This window comes from Equus przewalskii, chromosome 14 (genome assembly GCF_037783145.1).
Source record: "Equus przewalskii isolate Varuska chromosome 14, EquPr2, whole genome shotgun sequence".
NCBI lineage: Eukaryota > Metazoa > Chordata > Mammalia > Perissodactyla > Equidae > Equus > Equus przewalskii.
The window spans coordinates 10,763,126-10,777,341 of record NC_091844.1 but is presented as its reverse complement, the minus strand read 5'-3'; the positions used below and the strand labels follow the sequence as shown (position 1 = coordinate 10,777,341).

At 54.5% G+C, this 14,216-nt stretch overlaps 1 protein-coding gene across 18 annotated transcripts in view; it reads left to right on the top strand.

Moving 5' to 3' along the window:
* INPP4A (inositol polyphosphate-4-phosphatase type I A) overlaps nt 1-14,216 on the top strand; it is a 132,768-nt gene that overhangs the window by 108,869 nt on the left and 9,683 nt on the right. For all 18 annotated transcript variants that reach the window (XM_070573511.1, XM_070573513.1, XM_070573510.1 and 15 more), the window contains 5 exons: nt 618-744; nt 1,041-1,181; nt 3,544-3,641; nt 7,800-7,912; nt 11,843-11,997. In XM_070573511.1, the coding sequence (XP_070429612.1) occupies nt 618-744; nt 1,041-1,181; nt 3,544-3,641; nt 7,800-7,912; nt 11,843-11,997 (634 nt within the window). The remainder of the gene's footprint in view (nt 1-617; nt 745-1,040; nt 1,182-3,543; nt 3,642-7,799; nt 7,913-11,842; nt 11,998-14,216) is intronic.

Below are 14,216 nucleotides of genomic sequence, written 5' to 3'. Positions count from 1 at the left end.
CACATGAGTCTTTGTGCGCTTGGGGGCCATTTCTGCGGCCACTAAATTAATAGAAGGAAAGTCGCTGGGTCAAAAGGTAGAAATGTTTTTAAATTTCATAGAGATTTCCAAATTGCCTTCTGAAAAGGCTCTCTTCTCCATACCTTCATTTTCTATTTATTTCTTCTGAGGAGGTAAAAGTGGATAATTTGTACAAGTACTTGTTAATCTTTGGAGTTATAAGACATCAAATAAATGTCAAGTCCTGTGTAATGGAAGGATCTGGCCACAATGCGCTGTTTCAGTCTGTCTCTGTCCAGTTCTAAAGAGCCAGCTTTGCCTTCGAGGCTCCATCATGTCTGTTGCTCTCCCCACACTTTCCTTGACCAGATAGGGCTGGAGGCCTGTGTGTCTCCCAGCTGCAGTTTAATGCGGCCGTGGAGCAGTGTTTACTCCAGGAGAAGTGAGTCTCCCAGGGGGAGGCGCAGGGGGCCCTCCCACACTCCTGCCCCTCTCATTGCAGTCTCGCCTGATCTCGTCACCTTCCATCTGCGCCCAACTCTGTGACCGTGCTGAGTCCACGGGGGAGTGGCAGGCCCCCTCTTCCTGACAGCCCTCCTTCCCTCTCCTGTGTCCAGGTGAGGAGCTGGCCATGCTGGAGGACATGAGCCTTGGAATCATGGACTTGAGGAATGTGACCTTCAAAGTCACTCAGGCCACTTCTAATGCCTCAACTGACATGCTGCCCGTCATCACTGGAAATCGGTAGAAATATTTTTTTAATTCTCAGAATTAGTGTAGTGTTTTAATTATGTTTATTACGCGTGATGTACTCTTAGTTTTTGTTTTATTGTATTTCATTCAGTTAAAAATGTTGATCCACTTTAATGTCACATCCTTGTAAAGGTTCGTGACCAGCAGTTTGGAGACCACTGAGCCGGGCGGCCAGTCCACACTCTTGAAGGGAGACGAGCTTGGTCTTCCTCTTCCCACACGCCTCCTCCCTGGTCTCTCCCATGACAGGCCTAACCCCTCCTCTTCCTCTCTCCTCGGTTTTCCAGTGACGGGTTTAACGTGCGGATCCCCCTGCCGGGCCCCTTGTTCGATGCCCTGCCCCGGGAGATCCAGAGTGGCATGCTGCTGCGGGTGCAGCCCGTCCTCTTCAATGTGGGCATCAACGAGCAGCAGACTCTGGCCGAGAGGTGCGTGCCCAGGCCCCTCGGGGGCCACAGTGGCTGGAGTGGCCATGGAGATGACGTAGGAAATGTACTTGCCCTCTTCAGGCTCTGAGAGCTGTAGTGGCTTTATCAACTCTGCTTTCCTTTGGCTAGCCTTCTCCAAGTGCAGCCATATACCCAGCCCTGTCTTTGGTGCTGGGGACACAAAGATGAACCAGATGACATGGTCTATGTCCTCAAGACTTGGGCAGGTAGGAGAGAGATGTGGGTGCAAGGATGAAGAAAAATGCAGGGAGTAGGGGCCCAAACAGTGTCTGAGAGGGTCTGTGAGGACTTCCTGGATGGTGACGGCTGAAGTGGGTTTAGAAGAGTAAAGAAGAGTTGGTCAGCTGAGGAGATGGAGGAGGGACCTGGTGTCCCAGGCCAAGAAGCCTGAGCAGAGGCAGGTGAGGAGAAAGCGCGTGGGGGCTGGAGGCCCAGGTCGCAGGACAGTGCTGAGATTAGAGAGGCCTGTGTGTGGGCTGTGAGCTGTGCCTTGATCCTAAAGGCCTGTGCCTTGTAAACTCCTTCCAGGGTCACCTGCCAGGCGGCAGGGAGGAGTCACGTGTGCCCATGCGAGCAAGCGTGTGTGTACACGTGTGTTTGTGTGTTGGGGTGGAGGGGGCTTGGGTGTGTGTGGCCTATAAAGGCCTTCCACTAGTACATGAAAATCTTTCCTGTTTTATCATTACATTCATGTGATATGTGTGTTTTAGGAAAAAAGAAATCTTAGAGTACTTGCAGTTAAGGAAATTTGGTCTCCAGCATGATATGTCATATTCCTGCTGGGCCTTTTGAACCCGATGGTCAGTGTGCATGACCCCTAGATGTAGTGTCACCCCCACTTAGCAAATGTGGTGTGGCTGAGGGGAGACATGGAAGATCTTTTAAGCAGGGCGGGACACAAGTAGATTTACATCTTAAGTAGATGATTGGCTGGCCGTGTGCTGGAAAGATGTGAGGGGGACGAGTGTGATGAGGAGGTTGTTGGAGAGAGTCCAGGCCAGAGGCAGGGACCGGGACCAGGCAGGGGGAGTGTAGATAGAGAACTGTTTTGGTGGTGAAATGAAAGATTTGGTCTTCAGTTGGGCAGGGTGTGAGAGAGACAGGGAGGAGAGTGGATAGACCTAGCTTCTAGATTGGTAGTGAGCAGGTGGTACCACCCTCTGAGCTCAGGAACCAGGAGGAGGGTCATGCTCAGGGGCAGATGGAGAGCTGGGCTTGAGGGCACCAGCCCAGGAAGCAGAGACCTGTAAGGTGTGAGACAGCTGAGGAACCCACTTCAGGGAGGGTGGGTAGTGTGGGGGGCCCAGCAGGGAGGTGTCCCGGGGAGGAAGAAGACATCCCCTGCCTCTGGCAGCTGCTGCTCCTGATGACTCTGCAAGAGTGGTTTCTGGAAGGGGTTGAGGCTAACCCAGATCACAGTGAGCAGAGGCCCAGGTCGGGGGACGTGACAGTGGGGATGAGGGGGACTTGGAGAGGGCAGGCTCTTTGCTTTGCTGTTTGTCTGCTCCTGGGACACTCTCCCCTCAGCTCATAAACAAGCCCAGCTCACCCGTGTCCCAGGGGTGACCCCCCAAAGGAACAGGTGTCTAGAGGAAAAGCTGTCATGGGCATCAGGGGTGAATGGGCTATGGTGGACCCAGAGGAGGGAGTCCTGCCCTCTGAGGGATGACGTGGAACTGCAAAGAGGCTGAAGTGCAGGGAGGTCACTCAGCAGGGAGGTGGTGGAGCCGGACTGGGCATCCAGGCCTTGGACTTCAGAGCCAGCATGTTTTAATGGCTGCCTCACCCCTTCCTCGTGCGTGGCTTTCCACTGCTCCTCTCTTACGCATCTGGCACATCCTGCCTGCCTGTGAGGTGTGCACAGGGTGAACCTGGATGGTGAGACAAGAGCTAGTGCCTCATGCACAGTTGCGGAGGAAGAGCCAGTCACGTCTGGTCATTCAGCAGGCAGAGGGACTTCAGATTCAAGTACAAGACTGTGTCCTCACTCCCTAGCCATAACTCCACTGCCAGCCCTCTCCTAAGCACCTCGAGGATGAGAGGACCTGGGGACCTTCAGCTAAGTGTCTGTGAGAGGGGTTCCTGTGCTGCAAGAGAGTCTGGTATAGATAATCTGGTTCTGATGAGTAACGATTATGCATAGTGCCTGCTAATGAAATGTATTTGAACTTGTCATCAGCAAGTACAGATGACCTTATGCTTGGGAGGGGGAGAGTGGCTTAGAATTTAGATGTGCACAATAAATGAGAGAATCAATGTTGTTAGCTTCAATGCAGTTATGTTTTGTGCTAGAAGAAAGCGACATTAGCCAACTAATGGCATCCCCTTATGACCTCTGAAGGTTTGGCGATACATCTTTACAAGAAGTCATCAACGTGGAGAGTTTGGTGCGGTTAAATTCCTACTTCGAGCAGTTTAAGGAAGTCTTGCCTGAGGATTGTAAGTATTTCTTCTCTCACGGTGGGTTTCACCTGTTGTGGTCTCTTGTCACTTTTGGTGTTTGAGCCCTTCCTGCCGTTGGGCTGTCTGCTCACCGACCTTCCGGATGCTGCCTCCGTGCACTGATCCTTCCTTGCTTCCCTGCCCCCCACGGCCTACTGCGTAGACTCTGCCTGGCCTGAATCCCCACCCAGAGAAGCTTTCCTCAGGCTGCAGCCCTCGCTCATGTCTTCTGGTTGGGTCTCTTCTCACACACTGTCTTAGTCACTGGCGTTCACTGATGCATTCAGTGGCCTGCATTGTGCTCCTCCTGGCAGGACAGGTGGGATCACAGAGGCAGGACCCCCACTTGGCCTGGGGGTCGGCTTGCCCCGGCTGGTGTGAGCTCCCCATGTGCCTCCCGCCATGGTTAGTAGAGAGTAAGATGCTGGGCAGACACTTATTGCTGGGTATGGGGGCAAGAGTGTTCCTGTCCTGGTGTCCCTGGAGGCAGTGGAGAGGTGACAGCAGCCGTCCCTCCGCTGACACACAGCCCTCCCTATGCCTGATAGTGAAGATGCTGCCACCGCCGAACTAGGCAGGAGCCCAGGGCCCACTGCACTCATTGTGCTTGGGGAATTCTCTCCTGAATTCAACCTGGCACATGTTCACTGAGGCCTCGCCTGTAGAAAGTGCCACAGGACCCCGTGATGAACAAGGTGTCGACCCTGCCTGGGAAGGAAAGCCAGCTTTCAGACTGGCTCTGCCTCTCTGCTGGCACTGCTGCAGCCACCAGCCGGCACACACGGGTGAAGGAGGCAGAGTCCCACCCTCATTCCACCAGCATCCTCTGATGGGGGTTCCCAGGGAGGGCAGGTGTGGAAAGGCTTCGGTTGTGTTCACAGGTCACTGATGTGCCTGGCTCTGTGCTGTGCTGTATACACATTTCTGCACTGAATCCCCACAACAGCGCTATGAGGTAGGTTAGCGTCCATCGTACAGATGGAGAAAGGGGTTGGCCTGGCCCTGAGGCTGTGCGCTTAGACAGTTGGCAAAGCCGTCCTCATGGGAGACACTGGCAGAGACCTTGGGGGCCGGGCTGAGGAGCTGATGTTCATTTAGCAGTTTTATTAGGGAGGCAGTGTGGACAAAGCTGACCTTCAAGGATTTGTCTAGAATCAACAAGAGTGTGCTGCCTGGGTTGAGGAAGGGGTACAAGCCAGTGGTGGACTGAGGGTGAGGCTGTGAAACCTTTGTTTGCTTTGTTCTCCAACTTTGACCTGCTGGTGTCAGTGGGCGGCTCTTTGGATGCTGCCTCTGTGTGCTGATCCTTCCTTGCTTTCCGGCCCCCCATGGCCTCCTGTTCACCTGCGTAGACTCTGCCTTCCTGAGGAGGATTCGGAGGAGATTCAGCTCCCTAGTGGCTACTTGGAGATGATGCTGGGGATGCAAGAGAGACAATGATAGGACGGGTTGAATGAAGGGCCTGTGCTGGGCAAGGATCACTAGAGCTGGCGGCAGCAAGAATGTGGCCCATTGACGGGCAGAGGAGCGGGGCTGGGGAGACAAGGAGCACAGCCCAGGCCCCAGCTGCCTTTGTGACCTGGGGAAATGGTCCGTGAGAGGTGCAGCTCCAGAGCCACAGAGCGAGGCCTAGCGAGGCTGTGATCAGCTGCACAGGGTGACGTGGAACCCTTTCTTGGCTGAGGTTTCTGTGTGCCAGACAAGAAGCGGCTGAGGATGACTTTGGGAAAGGCCCCGTGTGGAGGTTGGTTGGGAAGAAAGGATGTGACAGAAGGGCCAGAGAGAGAGTCGTTGGAGAGGCAGGAGGAGAGCAGCAGTGTTTCCTGGAGCCCAGGGCAGGTGTGGACGGGGAGTCCACAGTGGCCCATGAGGGGGCAGTCTCAGGGTGGTGAGGGGCGCAGGGGAGGCAAGTGGGCAACCAGATGGCGCTGCCTTGGGACAGACTGCTCTATCCCGGAGCCTGGCAGAGATTGAGGGGTAGGGCTGTGGGATGGTTGGAAACACACCTGGAGCACTATGGGAGATGTGTGCTCAAGGCCTGAGGGAAGGAGCTAGAAAAACAGGGGCTACAAGATGGAAGAGGATGACATTACTATAAATCAGGCTCCTGGGAGCCCAGGTGGATGGCAAGCCAGCAAGGAGGGACAGGGGTGGGGAAGGTAGGACATGCAGGGATGTTGGTGTGGATGGGAGGAAATACAGGGAGCTCAAGTCAGGTGGCCTGAGTCTCCCAGTGAACTGAGGGAGGTGAGCACAGAGCTGGGGCCTTGCATGGGGTGCATCCTTGGAATGGATGCCGTTGGAGCCATTGAGGTTCCAGCCCTGACTACACACTGGAGTTCACTGGGGAGCCTGGAAAAGTCCTAATGCCAGGGCCCCACCCCAGACCGTGGTGGGCAGGGCCTGGGCCTGGGGAGTTTCAGAAACTCCCTGGGTGATCCCCATGTGCTGCAGCCGGGGCTGAAAACAATGACATGAAGAGGTAAGGAAAAGGATCCCCTGAGGACTCTGCTGAAGGTCTTTAGTACCTAGCTCTTGGGAACACAGGTACTGAGGCGTCCTCATGTTCTTCAGGGGTGATCATAGTTAAAAGTGACAGATCGGTCAAGCCCTTGCATGTGCCAGGCCCTCTACACACTTTCCATGAATTTTCTAACATGATCCTCACATCTGCATTGGGAGGTGGGCCTGGTTTCACACCCATTTGACATATGAGGACATCGAGAGACGTGGAGGGGCAAGTCCCGCAATGAGCCCATATCAGATGTAGGCAGCTTGCCACTGCTTGTCTTCCAGTGCTGCAGGGGGCGGGGCCTGTGCGGGCTACCCAGGCTTGGACTGGAGGGCCGGTCCCCACCCAGGCACCATGAAAGTGAGTGGGGGGAGAGGGACAGAGGACAGATGAGTGGGAGTGGTGAGCGTTCTGTCAGGAAGGGGGAGTACTGTGCTCAGCATTTTGGAAGGCGGCCAGCCCCAGGAGATGTGAACCTAGCCTGCTGAGGAAGGCCAAGGAAGGGCGTGGCCCACAGCAGCGAAAACAGCGAGGCGTGGGCCTCTCCAGGGTGGGGCCAACAGCACTGGACCACGACCCAGGAAGCTGGGGGAGCAGTGGGCCATTTAGCCTTCAGCCCCAGGAGACTTGCTGATCTTTGAGGCTGAGAAGATGGAGCCCACCTGGTGAATACCCCCTAAGTCTGCTTGGTTCCTCAGTGGGCAGTAATCACTAGACAGGGTGGCGGGGAGGCCAAGAAGCTCTGGTTGATCTTAGGAAGTAGATCAAGCCATCCCTTCCAGGAGGCTGCATTTTCCTGACCTGGCTCAATTCGCCTTCTCTGCGCTCCCACAGCCTCCATCACAGACTGAGCCCTTCACAGGCAAGAGCCTTCTTTCCATTTCCATTTGGCCTGGCACTGAGCATGTATCAGGAGCATGAAATAATTAGCATAGGATCCTGTGTACACCAGGGTGAGGTTGTATGGTGGAAACTGTGTGCAGCTAGACCCCAGAATTCCATATATTTGGTTTTGATTTGGGGGCTCAGGTGCCACGGCTGTTTTCCTTAGACATGACCTTGAGGCTCTTCTCTTTTTCTCTGCTGATCCTGATGTTTGAAAACTCCGGGGTTCTTAGGTGAGGCGATCTGACTGAGCTTCCGGCGAAGGGTCCTGGAAGGGCCTGGAGACTGTCCAGAGACTGTCCCGGTGGTGGAGGGAAGCTGTCAGAGCATAGGAGGAAGTTCTCCACGTCCCCCTGGAGGGGCTGCACTGCCCACGTCCCCCAGGGATGGCCACACCCGTTCCATGGTCAAGACTCACTGCCCTGAGCATCCTCCATCCCTGGTGGTGGTTTTGAAGCCCAGATGGATGCTCCTCACTCCTTCCCACTCTTGGTGATCCAGTGTCCGCTCTCCAGCCCCTTGGAAGAGCTGAAAGGAGAAAGGAGACTAAATGATTGCTCTTTGCAGGTGGAACGGAAATGGCAGTAATTAAGTACTCACCAGGTCCAGCCCCTAAGCACACCCCTCCCTTGTGTAAATCACACTAAACTTCCAGCTTGGGCTGGGAATTCATTTTGCCCTTCCTCTGCCTCGGTGGCTTCCTTGGGCTGCATTCCCAGGTGTGGCACCGACTCCCACAGACTCCCCCTCTCTTCCAGGCCTCCCTCGATCTCGGAGCCAGACGTGCCTGCCAGAGCTGCTGCGCTTCCTGGGTCAGAACGTACACGCCAGGAAGAACAAGAATGTCGACATTCTCTGGCAGGCTGCTGAGGTACGCGTTGGAGTCAGGACAAGAACGTTGTTGTTGCGCCTGCCGCCAACAATAGTAGTAATAACAAATCAGAGTCTCAGCCAGGGGTGGAGAGAGCAAATGTCTCCATGTGGACACAAGAGAGGGTCACTGAATATGTTCCACACCCCCGGAAGATGCTGAAGGTTGCCTGTGAGTTCGTTACTTTAGGGCTGCCTGAGTTCTGATAACTTGGCCCAGAGTCTATCCTCTGGGGCATTTAATAACCAGGCTGATGGCAGTTGTCACCTTCTTAAGCCTGTGCAGTTGATACCAGCTAAAACTTGCTGCCTACTGCATCTTTTAATAGTACAAAGGGGGGCCGTGGTGACCTTTACAATCTCTTTAAATAGTACTTATCGTGTGTTATGGTTCAGATCTCCTTTTTGCCCCAAGTACTTATACTTCAAATATTTTTGCATAAATTTACTTGTGGAGTTCCAGTCACTGCTCTGAGCCTGGGTCTCAGAACAGTCTCTAGTCATTCACTCACCCCTGATGAGGGGTGAGTTCACCTCGTCTCCGCGGCAGCATTGGGACCTGTCCGGCACTGGGACTTGCACACGTAGACTTAGGACACAGCGGCCCCCAGTGGCCTTCCCTTCCCCCGCAGCCTGCGCACAGGGGAAGGACGGCCCCACGCCCCTCTGCCCCGGGGAAAGGAGTTGGCACTGCACTGCCCGAGTGGGCACTGCCACCGCCCTGGTTCCCAGAGCCTGAGTAGCCGTTAGGGGGCTGTCTCCCCACAGTTCCCCCGAGCTTCATTCCAGAACTTTACTGCTCTCCTTGTCAGGAGAGAGTTTCTCTCAACCCCCATCTCTTCCAGTGCAGCAGACGCTCTCAGCCCGTCACGGTGCTGGCCCGCCATTTAGGTTGTTTATTAGATGTTGTGTTGAGAGCTGTCTTCAGGAAGTGCCTCTTTTGAACAGCCATTCGCTAATGGCTGTGGCCACTGGTATCTTTCTGTCGAGAAGCTTTGAAGAGTGAGCATTCCCCTCTGTATATCAGTCTGTTCTTTTAGCCTTTCAAGTGCCCTGGCTGGTAAGACTTCCTCCTCATGGAAAATGTGGGGGGTCAGTCTGAGGATCTCCCCTCTGTGGGCCAGGCTGCCCCTGGAATCTTTTTACAACAAAACACATTCGGAAGCACTGAGTGACATGAAGCTCAGTGGGAAGCTTGGTGGGGTTCACGCCCCATTTTTCAGGTGTCTTCCTGGTTCTGGGGCCTCATCTGCCATTGCTTGCTCAGGCCGAGCCCAGCAAATGGGGTGTCGGGTGGGACTCGTGCATGCTGGGGTGTCCCTGCATCAGGGCCCTCAGGCCTATGCACTCTGCAGGCACAGGGGCTCCCCTGCTTTCTTTTTTTTTTTTTTTTTTAAAGATTTTATTTTTTCCTTTTTCTCCCCAAAGCCCCCCGGTACATAGTTGTGTATTCTTCGTTGTGGGTTCCTCTAGTTGTGGCATGTGGGACGCTGCCTCAGCGTGGTCTGACGAGCAGTGCCATGTCCGCGCCCAGGATTCGAACCGACGAAACACTGGGCCGCCTGCAGCGGAGCGCGCGAACTTAACCACTCGGCCACGGGGCCAGCCCCTCCCCTGCTTTCTTTTAGTATGTTCTTTTGGGGTATGCTAAGCACCCCTTGGCTGGCTGTGCCCAGTCTCTTACACAGGTACTTTTGCAAGACTTCAAAGAGCAAGCCTTTCCCCACATGACACTGAGAGGCCAAGGGGTGACAGCCAGATCCCTCTGCGTCGCACCCTCTGATGCACTCGCAGAATAAACCTGCAGACGGCTTTACGGACAAGAGCGGATGCAGGGACCTGTGTACCTTGTTTGGGAACTGGGACTCTGTATGACAGAAAAACCATCAGTCATAGTGCTGAGCGACCATCCCCTATAACCAGGTCAAGAAAGCAGTCCGTCCAGCCCCATATTTTTTCTTCGCAGCAGAGGCCCCAAGGTGTAGAAGCATAGACTCAGAGGTAGAAGAGTCTCAGAGTTCCTTGGATGCATCTCTTCTCATATTGTCCACCTGAGGATCCCCTAGGGGGCAGGTGGGTGTGGGGGCAGTGGCACCAAGCCACTCAGGTACCGAGCCCTCCTGTCCCATTGGACCAGAGCTGCCCTCCTTTTGTGGCTCTTACTTATTTTCATTTCCATGTCTGCACAAGGGGACCCTGGCTCAGTAGTTGGAATATCGTTAGTCAGGTCTAACGCCTCATTTCACGGATGGGGATGGGGAGACAGCAGAGCCTGGCGCTGCAGACCACCCTCTTGGGGAAAGATGCACCTCGGCCACCCCTGCCTGCCTTCTGGAACCTCGTGTAGGTCTGGCTGCCCCGTCAATGAATGTAGACTTTCCTTGACTCTGTTTGTAGTCCCAGTGTGTGCCATGTGTCTGGGGCACGAACTCCACAGCCTGTGGCATTTAGTGAGCATGTCCACATTCACCCTCGCTTCGTTAGTTAGGGTTTTACAGATCACCCAGCTTAGGGGCTGCTTAGGGTCTTCTTTTTCTTTCTCTTTTGAAAAATTTTTGGTCTGTTCTCCATAGAAGCCCATCTTCCTCCTGATGGTCTTGGCTGAACTTGTTTGGGCCTTTTCTGTTTTGTCTTTGCCTCGACATGGTGCTGAGGACTGATGTGCTCTCCACCCAGGGGCGTCCCCGTGGTGGCTGCGCCGTCATGTTTGCTGGCCTGAGGAGCGCTGTGACGCTGCCTTCAGGGCAGTCTGCAATGGCTCTGGTATTTTTCTGGAGTACAGGTTTCTGGAGCCCACCACTGTTTAACTTGGATGATGTTTCGTTAAACACCAGTGTCGTTCTCACTGAAGCTCTCGTGGCCAGATGTTTTGGAATTCACAGGTTTCTGGGTTTTAGAAAGGTGATGTGGTATACAGTTGGTACACTTATGTGTAAAATGGTGTGCATCACCTGTGTGTGACGTGGTACACATGTATGACTTAACATCCCCAGGGGACTCTGGGGCGGCACTCTGGAACCAGGCTCAATACTGCTTCACTGAAAAGTCTGAATATTTATACAAAATGGGAAAGAGAAAGATTATAGTCTCACATCAGCTCAGATCTGGTCATACTGCCAAGTGAGATTGCCACAAACTTACCAAAAAAATCTTCTGTTTTAGGACTTTCTGGATTTAGGATGTGTACCTCGGATTGTACCTAGTGGTACAGAGAAAATGCCCCAAAATGTCTTCCCCATGGGGAGAGAAGGTGCCCTGAGGTGGTTCTTCCCCAGCCAGGAGGCTGCCCCATGGTGGAGCCCTGCCCTGTGAGGGGGAGGTGCATGGGCACCTCATTGTGTGCCGAGTCCCCGTGAGGTGGAGGATGGCGAAGGAGCTGCGGGTCAGAATGTGGCTAAAGGGAAGCGGGTCTTCTGAGCTGTTCCCATCTGTAGGGGTGAGGAGGAGAATAGAGACCAGTGGGTCTGTGCTGTACATTCCAGAAAGGCCTAGAGACCTGGCCAGGGGCTGGGCATCCTGTGAGCTGCTCTGCCCTCCCTGAGCTGGTGTTCATTGCCCTCCTCCCCGGAGGGGTCAGTAACAAAGGGCGGAGCATGACAAGGGGGCCCAGGCATAGTTTGGAAGGAAGAGGGTAGCTGGTAAGGGTTAGGGAACGGATCATGATGGCTCAGAACAGAAGGGAGCCTGGACTGTGAAGGAGTGTCCCGTGGGAGAAGGCACGTGAGGGACAGCTAGGGATGAGAGGCAGTCCCGCAGGCAGCGACTTTGTTTCCTTTACCGGCTTTAGCAGGCCATGGGGTTGGGGAGCGGCCGGAGAGGGACTGGTGGGCCCGGGTGCCCGCGCTGACCCTTCCGAGCCTCTGTCTTCCGTGAAGGGTCTTCCATGCTGCAGCATCTCTCCTCTCAGCGCAGCCTGTTCTCCCGTTGGCAGATCTGCCGCCGCCTTAACGGGGTCCGGTTCACCAGCTGCAAGAGCGCCAAGGACCGCACGGCCATGTCGGTGACGCTGGAGCAGTGCCTGATCCTGCAACACGAGCACGGCATGGCCCCGCAGGTCTTCACCCAGGCCCTGGAGTGCATGCGCAGGTGAGTTGCTGCCATCCGCCACTGCCCCATGCCCCTGCCCGCCCGCCCGCCGCCGTGTAAACTGCAGATGAGCTGCTCGCTGCTGCCTCCCGGTCCGGGGCTCCCCCGCACAGGCCCCGGCTCCGGCCGGCATGCTCTAGCTTGACGTCGGAAAATCCACTCCTGGCTACAGAGTCAAACCATTGGCACCCCCAAATTGAGACAGCGTTCTCGGTTAAGTCGAGGAGCAGAAAGAGCCGGCAGTCTCTCTGAGCAGGACTGCGCTGAAACCAGGTAGACCCAGGCCAGTGTGGGTGCTGGGAAGGCTCTCGGGCCCCTCCGCAGCCTGTGAGTCCTGGCACAGGGCGCTCCCGTGGCCACCTGCCTTGCTGTGGGTGTGACTTCGAGCCAGAGCCTTCTGGGCAGGCATTGCTCTTACATCCTCCATAGATCTCTTTTCAAATGTGCGCGAAGAAAACGCGTCTGCAGGTTGCACTGGTTTGCCCGCTTCTTCTCTAGCCCTGGACACAGTTTGCTTTTATGAGCAAAGTGTCACCTGAGTGTTTTATGGTACCGGCAGCAGCCCCGCCCACCTGTCCGTGTGCCATGGCGACCTCACCCTAATGATGTTCTGATTCTGAGGCAGCAGGCCGGTTTGCAGAATGAACCCCGGGACTAAAATCTCTGGCCACTGTTGATCGATGCCTTGTTTCGAGCACTGCTGGGGAGCACCTAACCTCACATACCAAAAGAAAGGATAAGAAACCTGGTTTCCCGTCTTCTTCAATGTAGTCACCAATGCTGTTCAAGTCTCGTTTCCAACAGTCCCTTCTACTCAATGTTCTGTATCATTTGTCCTCTCACCAAATTCTTTAAAGCGTTCAATTCTCTTATCCTTTCTGTATGTTTCTGCGGTTTGACCTTCTCACAATAGTGCACAAAGGCGATGCCTGAGCTCCTGCCTCTTGATAATGGCATTTTGTAAAAATGGACTCGTTTTGTCCCTGTTTTGTCTTTCCAAATTCGTGTAAACCTCTCTGTTATCTCAGGGCCGAACGTTCATGCCCTTTTAGAAAGTTTACTGTCCTCCCAGCCCTTAGCCTTGGGGAAGCAGTGGAGGCTCAGAGACGCCTGCCCAGGGCACCCTTGACTAAGGGCCTGTCCTCATGGAGCTTCATGCCCTTCAGGCTCCGTGTCCCTGGTGCCATAGGGGTGGCAGCCACACTTGCACCCTGGTCACTGCAAGGTGGTGAGAGGGGCTGCTCTGGTGAGCTGCAGACCTCCACCAGTGGAGAAATGAGGGAAATGGAGGGGGGCATTCCTGGGGTGGTTGGAGCAAATATTACGATCAGTAGAGCAGGCCCTGAGTCCAGAGTACAATGGATACATAGACCTGTGTTCACTCTTGGCTTCTTGAACAGATTCAGTGAAAACAATTCACTCTGACTCTGACACAGAGATCTCAGGAGACTGGGGAGGAAGTAGATCCTTAGACACGACTGGGGCCTGACAACGTCAGTGGCCCCTCTGCCGGCTGTAGCCTGCTGTGGGGGCATGTGCACAGCACCTACACGTGCACAGGCTACCTGTGATGGTTTACAAGGCACTTTTGTAACTGATATCCCCTGTGGGACAATTAGAAAATACAGATAAGCCCCTACACCAGTTGTGCCCACACCCCCCACAAAGCAATCCTCCATATGGCTGCGGTCGACAAGTAGCAGTGCGAACCTTTGGATATGTATGGGTGTGAGTGTGGTAATCCACACAGGGGTTCACCAGGCCCTGGATGACATGCGAGACAGAAGCACACATGTGCACACACCAGTGCAGTTATGTGTGCAGTTCTCCCTGCTGTTTTAACCCGCTTTTGTTCATTTAACTGTCTTGTGAGCCTTTTTCAGGTTAGTAAATATAGAGCTTATCATTTCTAGCACATCCTAGTTTATCCAGCTTGCTGTCAGGGAATGTTTAAGCTGTGTATGGTTTTCTAGCACTTTAACCGGGGTGTGGTGAATATCCTTACGTATTATTCTCCTATCCACGCTGCCCGGTGACTCCTGAGGTTCTAAGCACACACCTTTGCAGGGCTCTCATACAGACTGCTCCCATACCACGCCCACTCCCACCCAGCCAGTGTCCCCAGGCCTGCTCGCCCGTCCTCTGGGTGTTGTCATTCCTGGCACTGTTCGAGGGCTCTGAGTCTGTAAAGTCGGCGTGGCTTTCCTGCATCCCGGGTC